This window comes from Talpa occidentalis, unplaced genomic scaffold, assembly GCF_014898055.3.
Source record: "Talpa occidentalis isolate TD23 unplaced genomic scaffold, MPIMG_talOcc4v2.1 talOcc4.15, whole genome shotgun sequence".
NCBI classification, from domain to species: Eukaryota; Metazoa; Chordata; class Mammalia; order Eulipotyphla; family Talpidae; genus Talpa; species Talpa occidentalis.
Window position 1 is genome coordinate 371,194 of NW_023601543.1, and position 21,097 is coordinate 392,290.

General features: G+C 56.6%; 2 protein-coding genes across 2 annotated transcripts in view; one reads left to right on the plus strand and one right to left on the minus strand.

Moving 5' to 3' along the window:
* Positions 1–471: 471 nt before the first annotated feature.
* FUNDC2 (FUN14 domain containing 2) lies at positions 472–14,300 on the minus strand. Its single transcript, XM_037511737.2, has 5 exons — positions 14,161–14,300; positions 10,726–10,864; positions 5,350–5,425; positions 3,491–3,622; positions 472–3,046 (listed from the first exon to the last, which is right to left on the minus strand). The coding sequence occupies exons 1-5, from the start codon at positions 14,291–14,293 to the stop codon at positions 2,969–2,971; spliced, it is 558 nt and encodes a 185-aa protein (XP_037367634.1). The 5' UTR covers positions 14,294–14,300; the 3' UTR covers positions 472–2,968.
* Positions 14,301–19,243: 4,943 nt separating this feature from the next.
* The window catches only part of F8 (coagulation factor VIII), a 55,470-nt gene continuing 53,616 nt past the window's right edge, over positions 19,244–21,097 (plus strand). The window contains 1 exon segment of the mRNA XM_037512766.2: positions 19,244–19,512. Coding sequence (XP_037368663.2) covers positions 19,286–19,512 — 227 coding nt within the window. The 5' untranslated portion in view covers positions 19,244–19,285.

Consider the following 21,097-nt stretch of genomic DNA (forward strand, 5'->3'; position numbering starts at 1 on the left):
GCCAAGGTAGATTCATGTCTGGGCACAGAGCCCTTCCTGCTTCGAGGGTCAGCTTCAGGTCAGCACATGCTGGGAGGGAGCCTCAGGGTCTCTGTGGAAAGGGCACCAGTCCACGCACACGAGCCAATCAACTCTGACACTGTCACCTTGTGGGTTAGGACGTGAAAATGGGAATTTGGGGGCAACACCAATATTTGGTGCTTAACATGGGGACCCTTTGTCCGTCCCGCTAGAGGCCGCCTGTGCTGCTATACGCGCACACTCACACTTGAGACCGTTTTCCAAAGCACGGTCCTGGGTGTCTAGGAACTGCTGGCGGGGGGGGGACGGGGGGGGGACGGTTACTGTGTTCAGGAGTGTGGGTACTCCACTCAGGACATTTCACATGCCAGTGCCGGTCTGATCCTGGGGGCCACTGTACGAGGACGCACCGACAGCGACCCTCCACAAACGTGCTAAAACTGCAGGAAATCATTTAAGCCAAGTCTTGTGTGAACAGGAAGGCAGTTTAATAAAGCATTTACACTGTGTCCACATCACATACAAATCTAAACTACACTTAGCAACTGACAGCAGGGCTGGGGCCGGCGCTCGGGACCGCGGCCTCCCGGGCTCCCAGCAGCTCGAGGCTTGAAAGCGATCGCCCTGCTCCTTCCGGTCTGCTCAGTCCGACCGCAGAGGTTCGCCGAGCCCTTAGGAGTCGCTGCTCACATCTTTCTCCTTGGCTGCTTTGACGGAAACGAAGTGGCTGCCAGAGCCGCTTCACACACACAAGCGTCTTCTGGGCTCAGGGCTGCGGTGGGACTGCCCCTCGGCCCTGGGGCCCCTATCTCACCCTCTAAATGGCCCGGGCCGCACCACCTTCACCCCAGGGCTTCAGCACGGCTGCCAGACCCTGTACCCGGCCCTGCTCCCCCCGCCCCTGCTCACCCTCTCAAGCAGCCTCTGGAGGTGCCTGATGCTGCGGTGTCTGCAGCAGAGGCAGCAAGGCCCGCTCATTAGCCCTGCGACTTCGTGGACACCAGCGTCCAGCGCAGAGGTCCCCCACGTGAGCTGTCAGTCACCTTGATGGCACTTTTTACCAGTTCAAGTCCAGAAAGGGAAGATTTGCCGCATCGACAAGCTGACTTTACAGTTCGACAAAAGTGCACTTTTTGTCAAAAGGAAAAAAACACTGTCGGTTTTCTTTACAGAAACACTGCTCTAACGTTCAGGGCTGTTTAAGCGTCATACATCACGGCCATAAGCGCCACCACATGATTTATGGAAATTACATCCAAAGATTTCCGCCCAGTTCTCCGAGTGCGCACGCTCACAGTGCATCCATAATGAAGGAGGAGGACAGCTGTGTCAGTGATTCCTTCTAGAACACTGATCCCACGTGGTCCTCCGTCAGCCTCTGAGACAGTAACTGCCCAGACCCACACGACCACCCAGCTGAGGCGTCCCAAGGCCAAGGAGGGGAGACTGGAACAGAGGGTTGGCCCGAGCAGAGACGCACGGGAGGGGCAAATGCACCCGGTGATGGGGGCCTACGTGGACACATGTTCAAACAAAGCAGAGGGGCTCTGCACACTCAGCAGGTGCATGATGTGGTTTGCTGTGTAACTGTCTTTCCAGGAAGAGCGCTGACCTTTGAGACGTATGGAACACGACGAAACAGCACAACGGGTATATGTTTCGAAATTGATAAACAAGGTGCAATGGTGACACAATTTTAGTCTGAATAAAAATAGGCAGCAGAATGTCATATCGTGATTGCAGGAGAAAAACACAAATGGATGAATTCCATAGACTCTACAATTCTAAACTCAATATGGCATCCCCAGAGATGTTAAAAAACACGTTTTAAAGGCAGGTCTTAAAAACACACACTTCGCAGGGCACTGTGCACTGCACACGTGTGCTCAGAAGTCGAGTCTTGAATAGCTGTCACGGTCCCTTCTCCAGACACCCTCTATGAGACCATTCTCACATATTCAAGACACTGAGTCCCATTTAAGAGCTCAGCTCTGCGGATGGACTGCAACCAGGTATTCTAGATGGCAACAGGCCACTGCAGCAAAACGTGCCAAGAGCGTGAGTGTTGTCTATAAACTTTCAAAGAGGAATTCCAAGAGCTGGGGCCCTCAGGAGGCAGCGAGTGACATTTGCTGAGGGGCAGAGTTGTTTCCCGAGGGCCACTGGTGCCACCCCCGTGCCTGCAGTGTGGCCTCAAGTGTTCGGCTGCTACTGACTGAACAGAGAAGTAGCATCGGCACTCGGGGGCCGCGGCTGCCCTGGTGTTTGGACAAGAGGTGAGGACGCTTCACATTTCAAAGCTTAAAACCTTCTCTATGATCAGTGAACCCCAGGTCGCATCTCGTGCGGCCAGGCTGCATGCCTCCCCGGCTGAGGACAACCCTTCAGCACGGCGGGCATGAGGCCCTCGTGCCTCCACTCAGAGCTAGTTGCTGCGGCCCCGTGCTCCTCTTCCCGCGGCCTGGAACCGGCTAAGACAAAGCGGACACCACAGCAACAGCGTTTGTGCTTCAAGACAAGTGTATTCCGCTCCCCCACACGCACACACAAGGCTGCCAGGTGCTCTCACTTCTTTCCCAAATCACCAGTTCGGGACAACTTTGAGGATCCATTCACCCCTCCCCCTGCTGACCATCTTCCAGCATGTTCTGGGCAGTGCGTTACATCGGGGGGCGGGGGGAGGGAACCTTCTTGCTGACATACAGGTTAGTCAGCTGGGGAGTGTGCCGGGGAGTGGCCGGGAGCAGAGCTTAAGACTACTGTCTCTTCTGTCGCCGTCAAGCTCTCGGGTAACCTGCGCCTACGGATGCCTGCAGAAGCCACTCGGCTACACCACGGCAGGGGAGAGGAGGAGGAGGAGGAGGAGGACGGGCTTCATGTCCTACAGTGGAGTGAAGAGGCTGCTGGCTGGAGGAACACAGCAGTAACGGAAGCAGCGTCGCCCTCTTTAGGATGCCATGCCAAGCAGGAAGCCTCCGAAAAATCCACCAGTCACCAGAACATTCTTCTTCACAAATGTCACCACCTAGAAACAGAAGACAGCGCGATGGGTTATTGTGCTAAGGACGTTAACGTCGGGATCTCTCTGCTAGCTATGCAGTCTTCAGGCCCAACCCCTCACCTGCCCAGTCACCTGTGCCATGGACCCTTGAACAACATGGGGTGCAGGCTTAGGCCCTCCAGACTCACAGAGCCTGGGGCGGTGGGAAGAAAACAGTGCATGTGACGCAGGTAGGACTGAAAATGACTGCGCGGGCGGAGCAGTGCCACCCTCGCCCCAGCCCTGTGCTGCCCCAGCTCCGACGAGAATGCAACTACACTGGTGCACCCACAGCCGTGCACCCCTGCACGCGCAGCCCCGAGGAAGGTCGCCCAGGGGGATTACAGGATCCAACCAGTGCCGTGAGGCCAAGTGGCGCTAGCAGCTGCAACACGCAGCGGCTACCTGTGCGGGAGCAGCTGGTCTCACCTCCTCCGCTTTGCTCTTGACCTCTGTGGGGAGCTGGTTGCTCTTGCGGATCTGCAGCTGTTCCTTGGCTTTCTTCATGTCCTTCTCCACTCGCTGCCAGTCAACTTTGATGTAGCCAGTATGGTTTGCGAGCTAGAGTTCAACAAGAAGTTGGGTAAGGAATGCAGGCCTGCCTGCCTTCCTGCTGCGTGAGGGACTGAGGTGCGGCACCAAATGCCCTGACTTTCCCTTCCAGTTCTTCATAGGACAACGACAGCAACGACCACTCAGAACCGCCCTCCAGGGAAGGCCCCAGGCCTGGTGCTGGAAATTGGCGCACCATCTCCACCAAGTCCCGGTTTCAAAGCCAGCCCCAAGGGACATCCGCACTGGCGGTCGAACATGAGGTGACAAGAAGGCCTGAGCTTCCTGAAGCCGCAGCTCTTCCCTGACAGGCCCTGGAGGGGCACGTCCAATAGACTCTCACGCTGGACCGCCTTCCCCAGGGAAAGACAAAGCCGGAGAGAACGCGCGAGCAGGAGAAGGCTGACCCGGACGCCTCTGTGAACCGGCGCCAGCCACAGCCGAGGAGCGCGCCACCAGTCCACCGGCCCGGAGCGCGGCAGGGTCTGGCAAGCCGTCTCTACCACACGCAGCTCAAACAGCTAAAAGCGAAGCTCGCCCTGCCCGTCCTAGATTCTCTGTCGCAGTTCGCGTCACCCCCACCTGCTCCCTCACCCAAACAGCCGGGCAAGGACTGCGGTCCACGAGACACGCATGAAAGTGCGCGAACCGCAGCCTTCTGGGGGGGAAGGTAAAGGCTCTTGCAGTCATGGGTACTTGGGGAGCCACAGGACCCTGGGCGGTCACGGCGAAGTCCAAGAGCCACTCTACGCGTGACCTGTCCCGCCAGGGCAGAGAAATGGCGCCGAGGAACCACGAGCACAAGGCGATGGCGCTGGCCCCCGGGGCGACGTACAAGGAAGCCTGCGGCGGGGCGGGCCCCAAGAAAAAGGGGGGGAAGACGCTGAACGAGGAAAGGGACGAGAGCCGCAGGTCCAACGGCACAAGGAAGGGGGCGAGGAACAAGCTGCTGTACTTTTTATCAGCGTCGAGACAAGTGAAAGATCAAAAGCACCCGGCGGTGGCAGGGGCGTGTGGGCACGGAGCACGCACACGTTCACGCAGGGCAATGGTTAGCTGGGAGCTGGCACCCGGAAACGACCCGTTAGCCACGCACACACACACAGACACAAAGTGAGGCACATTCACATAACAGGGAGGCAGCGGAACCAAGCGCTCCGAGCAGAACCCAAGCGCGAAGGCACCGCCTCCTGCGCTGCACAGGCCAGGGGCACGCAGCAGCTGGAGGGGAGCACAGACCACGCGCCACCCTGGCCCCCGGCCGTCAGCCTGGACTCTGGGCAGGAAGCCGAGCCCTCTGACTAAGTGGAGACCATCACGCGCGCACACGCGGCAGGAGAGCAAGGCTCCCCCAACTGCAGTGGGCACTGTAAGGGCAGGGTGCTGGCCATGGAGTTGCCACTGGCCCAAATGGCACAAGGAGTAAGAAGCCTCCAGGGGGGAGAGGAAGGTTGGCGGCAGCCAGGCGCACCCGGGAGGCCCTTCCCACAGTGCAGACGCGTCTGTCCGCAGGGAGGACGGCCAAGCAGCCAACAGAGCTGGTCTCGGCGTCTGTGGAGATGCAGGCTGGAGCAGACCACGGGGGCAGACCCACAACCCCACCAGGGCACGCAGTCCAGACGGGCACGCAGAGCAGGGGGACCTGCACCCCGGGTCAGCCCAATGCACAGCTCGGCACGCCGCGCCCGCCTCCCTTCCCCCGACCCCACACGTCTCCCAACACTTCCCATACAGACCTGAAGGAGAAAAAATCCGCCTCCCACTGCAGTTGCGGCCAACTTTCCGACCTTCTGGAATATGAAACCCGTGCACCTAAGGGAGCAAGCAAGAGCAGGCAGGTTGGTGGCTGGCGGGCTCCCAGGCAGGCCTCTCCAGGGCGCAGCCAGCCCTGACTCAGCGAAGCGGCACTCTGGAAATCCCCCTTGGGCGCTGCTGCTCGGCCTGGCTCCACCATGGAGGCTGGAGGGAGGAGGGAGACCTAGGCTGCGCCCTAGAGGTGGCGCAGCAAGGTAAGGGGCGTTGGCAGGGGAGGGCAGAGCTGTCTGGGCAGCCAATCAGGGAACACGGGCCTGAGTGTGGGGGACAGGCTGGTGGCATTTTTTTTTTTTTTTTTTTTTTTTTAAAGCATTTTTTTTTTTAAAGATTTATTTATTTATACAAGCACTGGGTACAGTCAGAAGCACGGGAGGGTGAGAGAATTCATCAGAGCCAGAGCGGGGAGCAGAGCAGGCAGAAGGACCGAAGTACACTGCTGAGGGGAGCAGCGGGCGGCAGGCGAGGTCTGCGCGCCATGCGGGACCCTCCTCCGGTGGCCGGGGAGCAGCCGGGGATCGAACCGGGGCCGCAGAGGCCGCGGGCAGCTTCGCAACCCAGCGCTCAACCACTGCGTCACCGGGGAGGCCCCTGGTGGCATTTTTTATGCTGGGAAAACCCGAGGGAGGAACAGACAAAAAGGCAGGGTGAGGAGGGGGACAGTGACACTCACGCGGGCCCCTGGGCGGACGGGTTCTCCCCCCACCGAGTGTGGGGGGCGGAGATTCTGCACTGTCCGCTGCCGTCAAGACCCACCTCTGTGGCAAAACCTCTTCTCCCTGCTCCCCTTTACAGCACGACTCGCAGGGTGGCTACTCACACCTCTGTCCCCTCTGCCTGTGCTCCCAACCCACTCTAGGCAAGCCTCAGCCTTGGCACACGCCTAGGTATTTACCCAAAGGACGTTAATTCCAAAGGGCACCTGCACCCCTATGTTTAGAGCAGCACTGTTGACAATAGCTCAGCTATGGAAACAGCCCAAATGCCCAAAAATAGGTGACTGGATCAAGAAGATGGGGTCCATATACACCATGGAATATTACTCAGCATTCAAAAAAGATAAACACATGCCATTTGCAGCAACATGGATGGCACTGGAAGGGATCATGCTCAGTGGAATAAGCCAGAAAGAGGGCCTCCCTGGTGGCGCAGCGGGCTGAGGGCCACGCTGTGAAGCTGTCTGCAGCCTCTGCAGCACGGGTTCAATTCCCAGCCAGACAGGAAGAAACCCACAGGGCGCAACAGACCTCTCCTGTCTCCCCGCTGCTCCCCTCAGCAGTGCATTTCGTCAGTCTGCCTGTTCTGTTCCCCACTCTGTCTCTGGTGAGTCCTCTCACCCTCCCGTGCCTCTGACTGTACCCCAGTTCTTGTATAGATAAATAAATCTTTTTTTTAAAAAAAGAAAGAAGGAAGCCAGAAAGAAAAACAAAAAACAAAGTACCAGATGGTCTCACTCATAGCAGGAATTTAGAAAACCTAAATGAGGGATCAGGAAAAAGACTAATTATAATAAAGTAAAAATCAAAATCAACAGGCAACTATAAACCAGAGACACACTACGGGGGGGGGGGGCAGGGGGATGGGGGGGAGAAGGGAGTAGGATCAAAACAAGGGGGGTGGGAATTTTATGGGGACGATAACCAACATGGAAACTATTCTTACCAAGGTGACCAGTGACCCTGACCTTGCCAAATGCTAATGTCCACTGCTCAGCCTCCATCTATCTTGACCTATCAACGGCTTTGACGCCTCTCTGGAGACACTTCTTCCTACCCTCCAGGTGCCAGCGGCTCCTCCTCCCCTGGCTTCAGGCCGTGACCCCAGAGTCCTGTGCCTCCTCCTGGCCTCCATCTGGCCCCTGTGGCCTGTTGGCAACAGCTACGGATGCAGAGCTGAGTAGCTACCAAGCCTGAAATAGTTGCTATCTGGCTCCTCGTGGAAAACTCTGCCGCCCCTGCTCTAAAATGGTCAGGTCACCTCACAATTCTGCTCACCCCCACCCACCTCCGAGCAGGCCAGTAGCATGAGGGGAGTTAGAGGGAAGTCTTCCAGGCAGAGGAAAAAGATACCAGATAGAAATCTGGATCTCGACTCACGCATGAAAAGCACAAGAAACAGAAATCTGTGAATGCGATGAAGGCTTCTGAGCTGCCCGCTTAAGTCTCGTTTTATGTCACGCGAATTTCACCTTGACGAAAATTACACATCCCCACACACGTATATATCATTATTTGTGCAGCTGTACCTGTATATTTACTCCAAACTCAGATTAATACTAAGTCGGTCAACGTGAACCACGTCTGACAAAGTGTCACGCCAAGAGTCCAAGGGCCCCCATGCAAGGGAGCCTCGTGGGCTCCTGCCTGCAGCAAAGCCACGGCCCTGGACTCGGGGGTGCAGGCCTCCTCCTTGGGCTCATCTGAGTCTCTATCCTTTTGCTGCACCACCTCCTGTGAGCTCTGTGTACCCTCCCAGAGAAGGATCAAACCTGAAGGTCTTGGGCGCCCTCAAACGCCACGGACTAATAGGGGCAACTTTGTCAGGACTGCATCAGAGGAGGTCAACAGGGACACACAAAAATCAATTGCTGGGGCCTCCCTGGTGGTACAAAGGGTTAAGACACAGCCCATAAAGCTGTCCGCAGCCACTGCAGCACAAGTTCGATCCCCGCCCAGGGAGCTACCCACATGGCACAGCAGACCTCTCCTGTCTCCCCGCTGCTCCCCTCAGCAGTGGATTTCAGTCAGTCTGCCTGTTCTGCTCCCTGCTCTGTCTCTGGTGAATCCTCTCACCCTCTGCACCTCTGGCAGTACCCCAGCTCTTGTATGCATAAATAAATCTTTAAAATAAATCAATCGCTTTTCTATAGGCAAGTGATGAATAGGAAATTAAAATTTAAAAAGTAACGGCATTTCAAATAGCATAAACACATGGAGCGTGGAGGGACCGCGCCGATACAAGCAGCACTGGGCCCACCAAGCATTTCTTGGAGAAGGAAAAGGCTCTCACCAGGCATGTGTGTAGAAACTGGCAGCAAGCGGAGTCTAAAACTCATACAAAAACGCTAAGAAGCCAGAATTGTCAAAACTTTGAGAAAGAACCAAGGCGGAAGGCTGCCGCTACCTGGCCGCATGCTGACAGAGGCACAGCGATCACAGAGGTGTGACGACGGCACCGAGGCAAACAGATCCGTGGAAGACTGCAGAAGTACACACCTAGAAAAGCGACTTCCTCGCAGGGGCAAGGCCACTCAGCGCAGAGGACAGTCTCCAAGACAGCCACCCACGTGAGAAAACAGAATGCAGCACGTACATGAAGGAAAGCAAAATGGATTGTGGGCCAAAAAACCCGAACCTATACATCATCTAGAAGGAAATCTCGGTGACCCTGGGGTATACAAATACTCAGACAGGATTCCAAAAGGCAGACCTATGAAGGAAGGAGAGGATAAACTACAGCTCAAGGCTAAAAACGCCCGCTCTTCAGAAGACAATAAAAAGTGACAATAGAGAATACACTGGCAGGTCCCAATCTAAGAATTGTGCCAGAATAGAGAGCCCTCAGCCCAGTGAACACATCAAAGACGCCTCATGCAGAGATCGGATGGCAGGAGTAAGCCCAGGGAAAGGGGCTCGAGCTCAGCAGTCATCGGGGAAGCGTAGCAAGCGCAATGAGACAACACTCACACCCACGAGGATGGCAAAGACGTCAGACCAGGTGCGGCAAGGCTCTGGAGACCCCAGACCCTCACTGCCAGTGAGGCGCGAAACAGGACAGGCACTTGGGGAAAAGTGAGGACCCTCACCTACTATGTGATCCACCCCACTAGTTCCAGGGATTTACCGCAAAGAAATGAAGGCAAGTTTCCACACCAGGCTTGTGCACGCGTGTTCACAGCAACTTCGGCCCCACAGCAGAAACAGGCAATAGCCAGTAAAGGGGAATGAATACACTGGCTCCCCACAAACGGAAGAGCCGGCAATTAAAAAGAACAGATTCAGACTCGGCACAGATGAACCGTGCGATCGGTGTGTTAAGTGAGAGGAGCCAGACAAGAAAACACACAACTGTATAATTCCATTCAGGAGGACGCAAGAAACCTTTCGAGGGATGGATATATTTATTATCTCGGTTGTGGTGGTTTATGGGGGTGGGACATGGTAAAAGTTGTCAAATGTATCCTTTAAATATACACAGCTTATGCCATGTCAAGTTTTTATTAAACAAAAAATAACAGTCAAGAAGCTGCTTTGGGGGCCTCCCCGGTGGCGCAGTGGTTGAGCGCTGGGTGGCGAAGCTGCCCGCAGCCTCTGCGGCGCCGGTTTGATCCCCGGCTGCTTCCCGGCCACCGGAGGAGGGTCCCGCATGGCGCGCAGACCTCTCCTGCCGCCCGCTGCTCCCCTCAGCAGTGTCCTTCGGTCCTTCTGCCTGCTCTGCTCCCCGCTCTGGCTCTGGTGAATTCTCTCACCCTCCCGCGCTTCTGACTGTACCCAGTGCTTGTATAAACAAAAACAAACAAAAGAAAGAAAGAAAGAAAGAAAACATGCCTCTATATAAAAAAAAAAAAAAAAAAAAAGAAGCTGCTTTGGAACACGAAGACCACAATAGTCACGGGCACCCGTGGGGAGGGCAGGGAGATTTTGTAATAGGATGAGTTGGCACAATTGGTGTCCCACACAGCAAACACAGAAACAGCTCGGGGCACACTGATGGCCCAGTGACTGCACTGAAGGAAAAGCCGGGACCCAGCCAAGGACACCTGGGCCCTGAGGACTGGGCACGCCGAGCTTCTGGGGAGCTGGGCAAACCCTCGCACCCCGTCTGTCCCATGGTATCTGCGCTCGCCCGAACGCCACTCATTACAGGCACCCGTGTATTCGGGTGTCACCACACAAGCGAAATTTTCGGATGTAACAAGCAGTGTTCGTGAGCAGGATGGACAAGATATCCCAAACTAAGTTCACTACTACAACTTTTCCAATTTCATACCAGCAAGCCCTCAGCTGTGCCCCACTTCAAGGGAACCAAGGAGCAGCCAGCCTCCTCCCAGCACTCGCACGCGCCCGGGCGGGCAGCGGGCCTTTCTGAGCCGAATTTGCGTAAGATGAGGGCGATCTCAAGAGGCCAGTGCCAGGTAGCAAGGCCCGCATGGGCCCTCAAAGCCGCGCCCGGGGTGTCGGGGTGGGCACTGGGGCAAGCGCCCGGAAGGCCAGGCGTGCTGGCTGCTTAAAGGAGGTGGCTCCTGCAACACTCACGCTAAATCACGCACGAACCACGCAGACGCCCCCCACGTGACTCACCAACCAGTGACGCCTCCGATTAGCAGCTGGGTGGCCACGCTGTACTTCTCGGCGGAGGGCCCCGACTCCTGCCCAAACAGTTTGCGCCACCACGGCTGCTTCTTTGCGAGCTCGGCCAGGTCCAGGGCCTCGAAATTTCCTACAAGAACGAAGACACCGAACAAGAAGTGTTACTTCCAGCAATAGTCGTCACGGTAGGCCTCGGCCGACTGAGATTTTAAGAGATAGTCGTGTTCAGACCCTCCGAATCACTCTACTTTAAGTCATAAATAACCTCTGAAATTCTGACTAGCAATTTCTGAAAATTAGGCTCAAATCAATACCTGCTAGAGAGAAACAGCCCTAACAACTTAGACTGAGAACTCCACTTTCCCTCTCCGATGTGAAAACAGCCAAGGACCGAGCAAAGCTGCTCGCAGATACTTCTTAAGGCGCCCTGAACGGAAGAGCCAGCCCCACTGGCCTCTCCTCTCTGGCCCGTCGGCCCAGCAGCCCGCAAGTGCCGGCACCCGTGGAGCGACAGCGAGAGGAGCGCTAAGCCAGCAATACAAATGTCCGTCCCAGTAAAGCCACTGCCGATTACAGCCCATCTCATAAGAAACGGAGGTTCAGCGGTCGAACGATTTGCCCCAAAGGAAAAAGAGTTTCTCTGTGGGAAGACACCTCTCTGGAAACAAACCGCACTGAGAGAAATACGAAGTGTCAGCAGCTGCCCCTCACAGCCGTTTCCTGTCGGTCTCGCCCTAAATGACCGTCCCTCTGGCACACGGCCTTCACAGTCCTTCCTCACAGCGCCGAGGGGGCAGTCTAAATTCCCCACACGAGGAGGAAAAGCCTTATAATGGAAAAAGCAAGAAGTAAGGAAAACAGGAGCAGAACCAGAGTGATGGAGATGTTACCGCGAACAAACACCAAAGTTAAGGAAACTCTCAGGCTGCGCGAAGAGTCGCGGAAGAGCACGAGCACGAGACGGAAGGGCCTTTCAAAGAGGCGTCTTCAGGCTGAGAAGACACGTTGCTGATGAAAGTAAGAAAACACTTTGGGTAACGCCCTTTACCGGGAGCGCGCGAGGTGGGGACACACGCGCACGAATACTCACTGTGGCGAGACACTGCAACGTGAAATGGAAATTACTGGAGAAATTAAATACTTCTAAGTCATCAGAAGGTCAAGGAAGAGATCAGAGGGTTCGTTAGAAAACAGGAAGAGGGCTCTTTTTCAGTCTGGTAAAGGGCATGTATGAAAATACACCGCTGACATCACACTGAGGCCAGGGAACAGCTGCTGCTGGGGCTCAGCGGGTGCAGACACGTCAACACGGCCTCCTGCTGGACACTGCAGGTGCCAGCCAGAGCAACAGAGACATAGTGCAGACCGGGAAGGAGATGATAAAACTACTTAGCAGCAGATTGGCCTGATGGTGTGTACAGCAATGCCAAGTAATCTACCAAAAACTACTGGAATAACTGAATTAGCGAGGCCACAGGATACAGGGCAACAGTACAGCACCGGCTGAATTTCTAAGCATTAGACACGAAGACGGGAAAACGATGCCACGTTCATGGCAGCATGCCACCGGCTAAGTGTGACGAAGATGCGTCTCTGCACCGCACACAAAGGAAACTCAGGAGCAGAACGTGGAGACGGGGATGTCGGGAAAGATGCGCCCTTGCAGTTTGTTCTCTGCATATCAACACAGGCCCAAGGAAGCCCAGTGAAAGGGGACATTTTTATCCAGAAATGCCACACTGGTTCCCAAATTCAGAGTTGCAAAGGACTTATATGTAGTGTCCCAGTTATTATGGCTGTCCGACAAATCACCCCACAATTTCATGGAGCCAGATGGCCGTCTAACATGGTCAGATGAGGCGGACTAGGACTGCAACAGGATGTACCGCCTCACCGCTCACCTCAAGGGAAGACTTGCAAGTGGAGTTGGGAGTCATGACAACATTCCCACACGCAGGCGTCCTCTGTGTGGGGGGCACTGTGTGGTGGCTGTGTTTGAGGGCACGAGGGGTGGAGGGCAGCTGCAGGGCCATCTAAGACCTGGCTTCTGAAGCAACACAGAGTTGCCGCCACAGCACCCTGCTGGCAGTCACCAACTGCTACCCAGATCCAAGAGGAGGAAGACAGAGCAACTCAGCAAGCAGCATGAGTGTCTAAGTCATGCTGAGATCATCTAGGAAAGAGAGGTGCCACGAAAGTGCCCAAACAATGCTGGGGGGAAAGAAGAAAAGTTGGAGGATTTCACGACATCTTGTAAAGCCACAGAGCAACATGGGTAGTTGATGTCAAGGCTCACAAGGGTGTGTGTGATATAGAGTAGAAGAGCTGTGAGGCAGGAAGAGTCCAGGGCAGATGCAAACATACGGCCACTTGATTTGCAATAACTTGGTAGAAGGTAATTCAAGTGGAAAGTCCTCCCCAGAGTCCATGAGAGCTACCAGGTGTTGGTAATCACCAGAAACAGGCAGAAGAGGAAACCCAAAGCAGAAAACAAAGAGAATGTCAATCTTTGCGTGACACTATACAGAAACTATAACTCGAGAATTCGAAGACTGCAAATGTGGATCCAAACCAGGCAGACGGAGGGCCGGTACCCTGGGTGCACACAGTTATGGCAAAGTGTTACTGCTGTGGGCAGAACACTGCAGAGCCCAAGGGGGAGCTCTCCCCTGGAGGAAGCAAGAATGAGTCTTGACTTTTGTTTGGATATAGTTTTCCCAAGGAACGCCAGTCAATAGGGGGGTGTAATGAGAGATCCCCAGTGCCACCGCGAAGTTGGGTAAGAGTCTCCAGGCATCAGCAGGTAACCGGGAGGACCAAGCGTGCAGGCGACCTACGACGACAGCACGGCAGCTGCCTCCACAAGCCGCACAGCACGTCCTGGCTCCTGCCCCTGCGTGGCCGGGACCGGGGCAGCGGGCCCGAGGGCAATCGTTCCGCCCGCTCCGTGCTGCGGCGTCTAAGAAGCACGTCTAGTCAGGGGGCGGGGGACGGCGCACACAATTTCCAGGGTGCAGCTGTCAGCGAATGACGTCCAGGGCGTGACCTCACCCAGGGCAGCGGGGGACAGGGGGGGCGCGGGGAGGGACCAGGCGGTCCTGGCGCCCCGAGCCCGGCCGAGAAGCGGTCCCAAGGTAACCGACCGGGAGACGTGGCGGTGACGACGCCCCCGCGGGCCGGAGGGCGAGGGAACGTTCTGGCCGCTCGCCCCTGGCTCGTTCCCGGCCGCGGCGGGCGCCCAGGCAGCGGCTGACCTTGGCCGGCCCCCAAGAGGCCCGAGCACTCCGGGGCCCGCGCGGCCCGCTCCCGGGGACGCCCCTCCAGGCCCGAGACGCGCAGAGGCCCAGCCGGCGCTCAGGCAGCCGACTCCGCGGCGAGACGGCGGCGAGACGGCGGCGGCGGCGGCGCGCGCCCGGCGGCTCTTACCTTGACTAGCCGCGGCCATCTCGGCGAGCTCGTCTCGCGATGACACCCGCAGGGGCTCCGCGCAGCTGGACGCCGAGTGGCGCAGCGTCGTTGCCGCGCCCTGGCTTCCGGCACGTGGGGCAGATGTTTCCATTCCGGCGGCGGCGGCGGAAGAGGGCGGGCCGGGCGCGCGCCGCTCCCTCCCCACCCCCGCGCGCGGCCGCGTCACAAAGCTCACAAAGGCGTCACCCGCCTCCAGGCCCGCCACCAGGCCCCGCCCCGCAGACGCGCCGAGCGGCGGGGGCGAGGTGCGCGTGCGCGGAAGATAGCCAGTGCTCGGAAGTGCGCACGCGCAGAGAGCGCCCCCAACCCCTCCGCCCGGCTCGAAAGTGCGCGTCCGCATAAAGCCGCCCTGGCGCCCAGGTACGCCTGTGCGGAAAAAAAACGCCCTGGCGCGCAGGCGCACTAGCGTGCCTGCGCCCACCTCCACGCGGCCCTTCCTTTCTGAACACCTGCTTAATGGTTAGTTTTCTAAGATAACCAAGGCAGGCCCATCGTCACTGTTCGCGTAAGCCTCCAACAGTCACTGGGCGCTCATCATCCCATTTAAAAGCACCTTCACTACCAAAAATCTTGGCATCACTCCCAACTCCTCTCAAATGCTGTAAATCAAATTCCTAAGCAGCCCCCCAAAAGGAGTCAACCCTGCCTTTCCTATCCCTCCATTGCCACCACCCTAGCCCAAGTTGCACTTACCCCCCTTCACAGGTCACGCTGTTCCCATCTTTGTCCCCCTAACAAACATCTGTTCTCTACTTGGGACTGCAAAAATTGCTCTAACACCAAGATCCCCACCCTTCTATACTGAGCCCCCCAGCATGGCCCCCTTGGTCCACTGCTTACAGCCCAAGTTCCTTTGCTGAAATGGAACCTTAGCTTAGAATCTTTCCATGGGCTCCCTCGTGCAACACTGCAGCCCTGCCGCCCTTCCCTTCCCAGGCCTGCTTCCTTTTTTCAGCCCAGCATTTGCTTCACCTTCTGCATTAGGTAAACTGCCGGGGTGTCACAGCATTGCTTCTGTCTCTCAGTGCCTGTGCTATGCCCTTTCATAACCATTTCACCGCTCCATGCCTCACACTAGAGCTCTGTCCACTGTGCAATCTCATTCAGGAACACAACCGATGACCGGAGTGAAGCGCCTGGGGTGCCATTGCTGTTGTCCACCTGTAACAGGGTATTCTAAAAAGGGGAGCGGCCATGTACCCAGTCCCAGATACTGATGGGCGGAGCTCAGCGACCAGGGAAAGCTAAAAAGGACTTGGAAAGGGAGCCAAGGAAGACAGGAAGAAGACCTGAAGTAGGCCCGTAGAGCAAAGACATGTGAAGAAGAAGCTGCATTTGCCTCTCGGACTTGGACTTGCACCAGGGACTTGAGGGACATGGAAGGAGACATTTCGAAGACCCAGAGACGTGGGGAGGTTTACCATGGTAGCCTTTATCTGAACTAGGGTTTGATTTTGCTCCTTTCTTCCCAGCCTCACTGGAAGGTGCTTCAGACATGCGGCAGGCTTTCAGGCCTCAGCAGTCTGGCTTTGGGCCAAACCTGTTGGGCTGGGCGTTCACCCAAAGTCGGCAGCTTTGGCTGCTTGATTTGGATACCATATTCTTTCTCTTCTTTCTATTGCACGTAATTATTGAACACCGATGGTATTAAAGTTCTTTCATATTGAGGCCTTACACATTTATCCCGTGATGCAGTGGATGGCAGAAGCCATTTAGAGCAGACAGGTTTGGGGCTATCGGGGTGCCCCTAGTCTGCCCGCTAATACTGCCACGGACGCTGACTCCCACAAGGCAGGAACTGGTTTTATTCATGTCTAAGACATGCAAGTGAAGCCGGGGCTCAGAAGCGCTCAGGTGCTAGGTGGCACTGCAGGCTGCCCAAGCCCCCACGTTCCCTTTGCCACCCGTAAAGTGAAGGTAAGAACAGCGCTTCCTTGCAAACTACTCGGAATAGTTGCTGGCATAGAGCCCACGCCGGCTACAGCCTCTGCATCCTGGTGGCAGACAGAGAAGGTCTCAGCCACTTTTTGCCAAAACAGCTTCTTCTTGCTTGTTGCCCAGCTGGACAACAATCACTGATCGTCCCCAAACACATTCTTATCGGTGCAAAAGTGGCCTCTGGGTATCGTGTTGGGAACATCCAGGGCCGTGAAGGGACACTGGGGCCAGACACAGTATGGAAAGTAGAGAAGGCGGGTTTGTTGAATTACTGTGGTGAGGCAGGGACGAGGTGTTTGGCCAGTGAAAGCAAAGCTTGACTCTTGCACTCTGAGTTTGTACGCGATGTATCCGATTTCGGCCGCACATCTGCTGAACGGGCAGGCCCAGAGCCCCGCATCCCTCCACGGCTGCAGGTGGCCTTTCTGGCCCTGTTTCAGTAACAATCCTTGGTTCCTGTCAGGGCCGAGGTCTGAGGTGCCGGTTCCCATGGTAACCCTCTCCCCGCCCCATCTGTTTAAAACCCCCCATCCTTGTCTGCTAGGTGGGGAAGACACTGAGCTTTTAACCCTACAAACCTCAACCCTTGGTATTATCATTTCTTGTAGAAACCCAGTCAGTTTTCTTCTTCTGATTAACTCCACACTTTGAGGCCCCGGGAAAGCCTTCACCCCCAATACGCCCTCTGAGCTGATGTCGGCGGATATACCCTATACCTGTCCAAATGACAACAACCTAAAGAGCATCAGGTAATCATGCAAAATAAATAAGGACAGAGGAGGGGAAGGTGGCAGAAAGACGGAACCCTTGAGTCATCACTCCCTCAGGGTAAGCACCCAGAGGGGGGCAGCCATGTCTGGAATGAAGGGTCTCAGCAAGGACAGGCCAGAAACCGTGGGAAAAGGAAGGAGACACAGAAGCAGTAAGTCAGGACGGTGCCCCAACAGTCCCTCAGGCGCTCCCAGCTGCCTCGGCAATGAGGGCGCTGCCTGTTCTGCAGCTCAACAAGGGACAGCAGGTGGCCAGGGGCTGGGCCTGGCAGTGGAGAGAGCGACACGGCCATCCCGGCGTGGACCCCACGGGGCCTCAGTCTGCACTTATTGGGTGGCCGCAGGAGGCCACAGCGGGCTCGTTCAGGGCCACCAAGTGAGGTGAAGGGGCACTTAGCTGCAGCCCCCACTTCCCTGTCCTGTGTTTCTGGAAAACAACTGCATTTCAGAGCAGAGCGACTCAGCCCCTAGGCCTTACCTCACACTGGACACCGCCACTGTAAACCTCCATGTCCCTAACCCGTCGGGGGTCTGGTGTTGTGATAAACAAAACTGACCAGATCTCATCACTGCACCTGTGAATTCCTGCCCCTTTCGTAAACACAAGTGGTCACATCCGTTCAGGGCCCCATCTTGAGCCTCTGCCTCCTTGAACTAGGCCCCAAGGGGAGTCTCCCCTGGACCTGCCCGCATGCCTGGGTGCACCTTCAGCCTTAGTGACGCTTCTTTCTGCCAGATCGGGGAGTGAGAAACTCTAGGGAACTGCCACAGCTGGGCCTGACCCCGAAGGGCTTCCTGGGTGCTGCTGGGGAGAGTGGGATGGCAGGAATGGCACCCGCCTCCCCACAACCTGCTCTCTTAGGCTCACCTTGAAACTGAAGAAGGTCTAATACAGCAAAGTGGCAAACACGACAGACGACTCGAGACCTCAGGGAACCTGCGGCCGCGAGGAGGAAACAGCTCTTGGGCCGCAGTGCACGGAAGACCTTGTGCCCCATCAGCGTCGCTACAGTGAAGGCAAAGACATGGACGCAAGTGCAGGGAGACGTGAACGGCTTGAGAGATGCCATGGAAGGGCACTCATTACACCATGAACATGTCAGCAAGAAAACACGAAGCTGCCGGGCGCCAAATGACCGGTGGAGGAGCTAGAATTCTGCAGAAAACTCTGGAAGCCAGGGAGCCCCAGTGGAGGAGCAATGAGCTGCTGGTCATGGGGATGTGAGCACGCATGCGCACCCTGGCGGCCAACCAGCCTGAAGCAGGAAAGAAGGCGCAGCGCCGAGGGGAGAGAGTGGGAGATCTGGGGTGGAGGTGGGGATACAGATGATGAGCATGGTCGTTAAGCAGACATAGGAAAGGGAAGGCCCTGACCAGGGCTCCTGAGGCCAGAACAGACAACAGTTCCACAAAGGAGTGGATCCCCTCTCCAGAAGGGCCCCCCACCAGCATACTGCCCACCTGCTGTGCCCGCGTCTCCTCCTTCCCTTTTCCTAATAAACCTGCTCTTTTAAAATGGGACCTGCACGCGCCTGCGTCTGTGCAGTGCCTTCCTCTCCTGGTGGGCGCGCCTTTGGGTGCAAGTGCCCGTTTGTGCAGCTTTGCGCCTGTCGCTCCCGGAGCAGATACAGTGATGCAAATCTGCTGTGCCTCCATAAACTGGAAAAAAATACCTTTTTTATGCATACAAGAGCTGGGGTGTAGGCCAGAGGTGCAGGGGGGTGAGAGACAGAGTAGGGAGCAGAGCAGGCAGATCCACTGAGATCTATTACTGAGGGGAGCAGCAGGGAGACCGGAGAGGTCTGCAGCGCCCTGTGGGCTGCTCCCTGGCTGGGGATCCAACTCAGGCCGCAGTGGCTGGCGAGAGTTTGATGGAGCTGAGATGTAACCTCTGCGCCCCCAAGGAGGCCCTGAAAAAATAATTTAAAGAACTGTATTATTGGGGGGGGGGTGTCCCTGAGTACCTGGCACTGACCCACGCACCCGGAGAAGGCGAGGCTGAGTGGAGACGAAGGGACAGATTGGGGCCAGCAGTTGGGGCACGAACACACAGGGGAACAGGGCGACCGCGAGGCGGAGGTTACTGCAGCTCTTGCTGGTGGCTCCAGCGTCCTGGACAACCTCTGTGGCGGCCGCTCCCCAGGGCAGGGCGTGGAGTCGGTGGGCAGCACCGTCAGGCTGCCCCTCGCATGGCCACCCCTCCCTCTGCCCTTCCTGGAGGGCCCACCAAGTGGTCTCTGGCCAAGCCCAGTGCTCGCAGAGATGAATGGGTTAAGCTTCAGTGCAGCCTCCCCTTCCTGCCACTGCCCCAAAGGAAGCTGGGTGACCTTGCCAGCTCTGTGTGGCCACCTCTGAGCTCTTCACTACACCACTGAATGCTGACTGTTTCCTCCTGGGAACTGAAGATATTTTCTAGAAGATATTTTCCTTTTGCGCCTTTTCCTGCAGGGACAGCCATGCACGCGGCGCTCTGCGCCTGCCTCTTCCTGGGCCTCCTGCCCGGTGCCCGGGGCGCCACCCGGAGGTACTACCTGGGCGCGGTGGGCCTGTCCTGGGACTACACGCGAGGCGACCTGCAGGGCAGGCTGCACGGGGACACCAGGTAAGGCTGGGGCGCGGGGTGCAGCTGGGCTGTGTGCTCCGACCCCCGGGAGGTGCTCGGCGGGCCCTAGACACCCTCCCCGTGGCAGTCCGGCGTTTGCTTCATGGCTTTTCTTTGTCGGTTGTCGCTCTGGAAACGAGAAGGGGTGCAGGGCCGAGCCTAGTGCTGAGCTGTCGACGTCCCTGCGAGCACGCACGCCACCTGCCCCGCGTGCGTGTGGGGGTTGGTTTTCCCACCTGTGCGCCTCGGCGTGCCTCCAGAAGCGTCTCGCCTGGCCCCGGCTCCTGGTGTTTGCGAGAGTTGTGTTAAAGACTCTTTTCACTATGATTTATGGTCACCGATTTATTCAGATGCCCCCCCCCCCCCCCGCTTCAGTCCATTTTGCTTTTGTTTTCTGGCCACCCAGCCTGCAGACGTGTCCGTCGGGTCACACACGTCACGCGATGACCCTGTACTCACGGGTGTCTGCAGCAGGTCGCCTCCCCTCCAGCTCCTGGGCTGTGGCTGGACCTCTCCTCTGTTCTCTAAACACAGGATTTCCAGAAGTGTTGTGTTGGACGCTTCCTTCTTCTTCCTAATTTCCTTTGCCTCCTTGGCTCCATCTAGTTCTCGCTTACTGAGCTGAATGCAGAAATAATTTTGTAACTTTTTTACGGTCCCTTTTGTTCTTTTTTTAAAAAAAACTTATTCTATTTATTTCTGCATGCAAGAGCTGGGGTGCAGGCCAGAGGTGTGGGGGGTGAGAGGACTCTCCAGAGACAGAGTGGGGAGCAGAACAGGCAGACGGACTGGAATCCACTGCTGAGGGGAGCCGCAGGGAGACAGGAGAGTCTGCTGCGCCCTGTGGGCAGCAACCTGGCCGGGGATCAAAGTGCTGCAGTGGCTGAAGACAGCTTCATGGTGCTGAGACTAATCCCTGCACCACCAGGGAGGCCCCTCCTTTTTGTTCTTTCTGCATTCGCCGCCCCCCCCCCCAGGATGAGCTCCATGCTCACGCACACTCACACACACACACACACACACACGTACCAATGAAGGTTTTCTCATCTATAAATGTACATCCGAGAGGGCAGGTGTATTCTAAAGCGGGAGCGGGGAGGGCGGACGCCAGCCCAGCCCCCAGCGCGCTGAGAGCGGCCCTGGCAGGGTGGGCCGGAGGAGAGAGACAGCTGCCCAGTCAGAGGCTGAGAGACTCGCCCGCCTGGGCCCAGGCGGTGGAAGGGCTGCCAAGGAAGGCTTTCTGGCCGTCGTTTGTTTCCTCGCTCACTGACATCTAGCAGCTTCTTCCCAGGGCAAGTGGTTTCCATTCACTCTCCTCTGCACACGCGTCCTTTGCCTTAAAGCCTCGGTGTCCGGGAACCTTGGGGGCTGCCCCGCATGGCGCCATGCTTGTTTCTAACATGAGGTGCACCTAGGTGCCCTTGTCCTCCTTCAATCTCTTTCTCGTTCCTGTTGATCTTCCTTTAAAAATATGAAATAAGAATGTTTATATGGAAATCTTTGCATATCGTAACACGCATTCAAATAGAAGCCATCACCGTTCGCACTCCCTGTGACCGAGGGCTTCCGATTTCTATGAGGTACT

Excerpts from the sequence above, each read along its gene's own strand:
- FUNDC2 (XM_037511737.2), bottom strand. The coding sequence starts at position 14,293 with ATGGAAACATCTGCCCCACGTGCCGGAAGCCAGGGCGCGGCAACGACG. Across the intron at positions 10,865-14,160 it reads GATGGCCGCGGCTAGTCAAG|GAAATTTCGAGGCCCTGGAC; the intron begins GTAAGAGCCGCC and ends TCGTTCTTGTAG. Across the intron at positions 3,047-3,490 it reads TCAAGAGCAAAGCGGAGGAG|GTGGTGACATTTGTGAAGAA; the intron begins GTGAGACCAGCT and ends TTCTGTTTCTAG.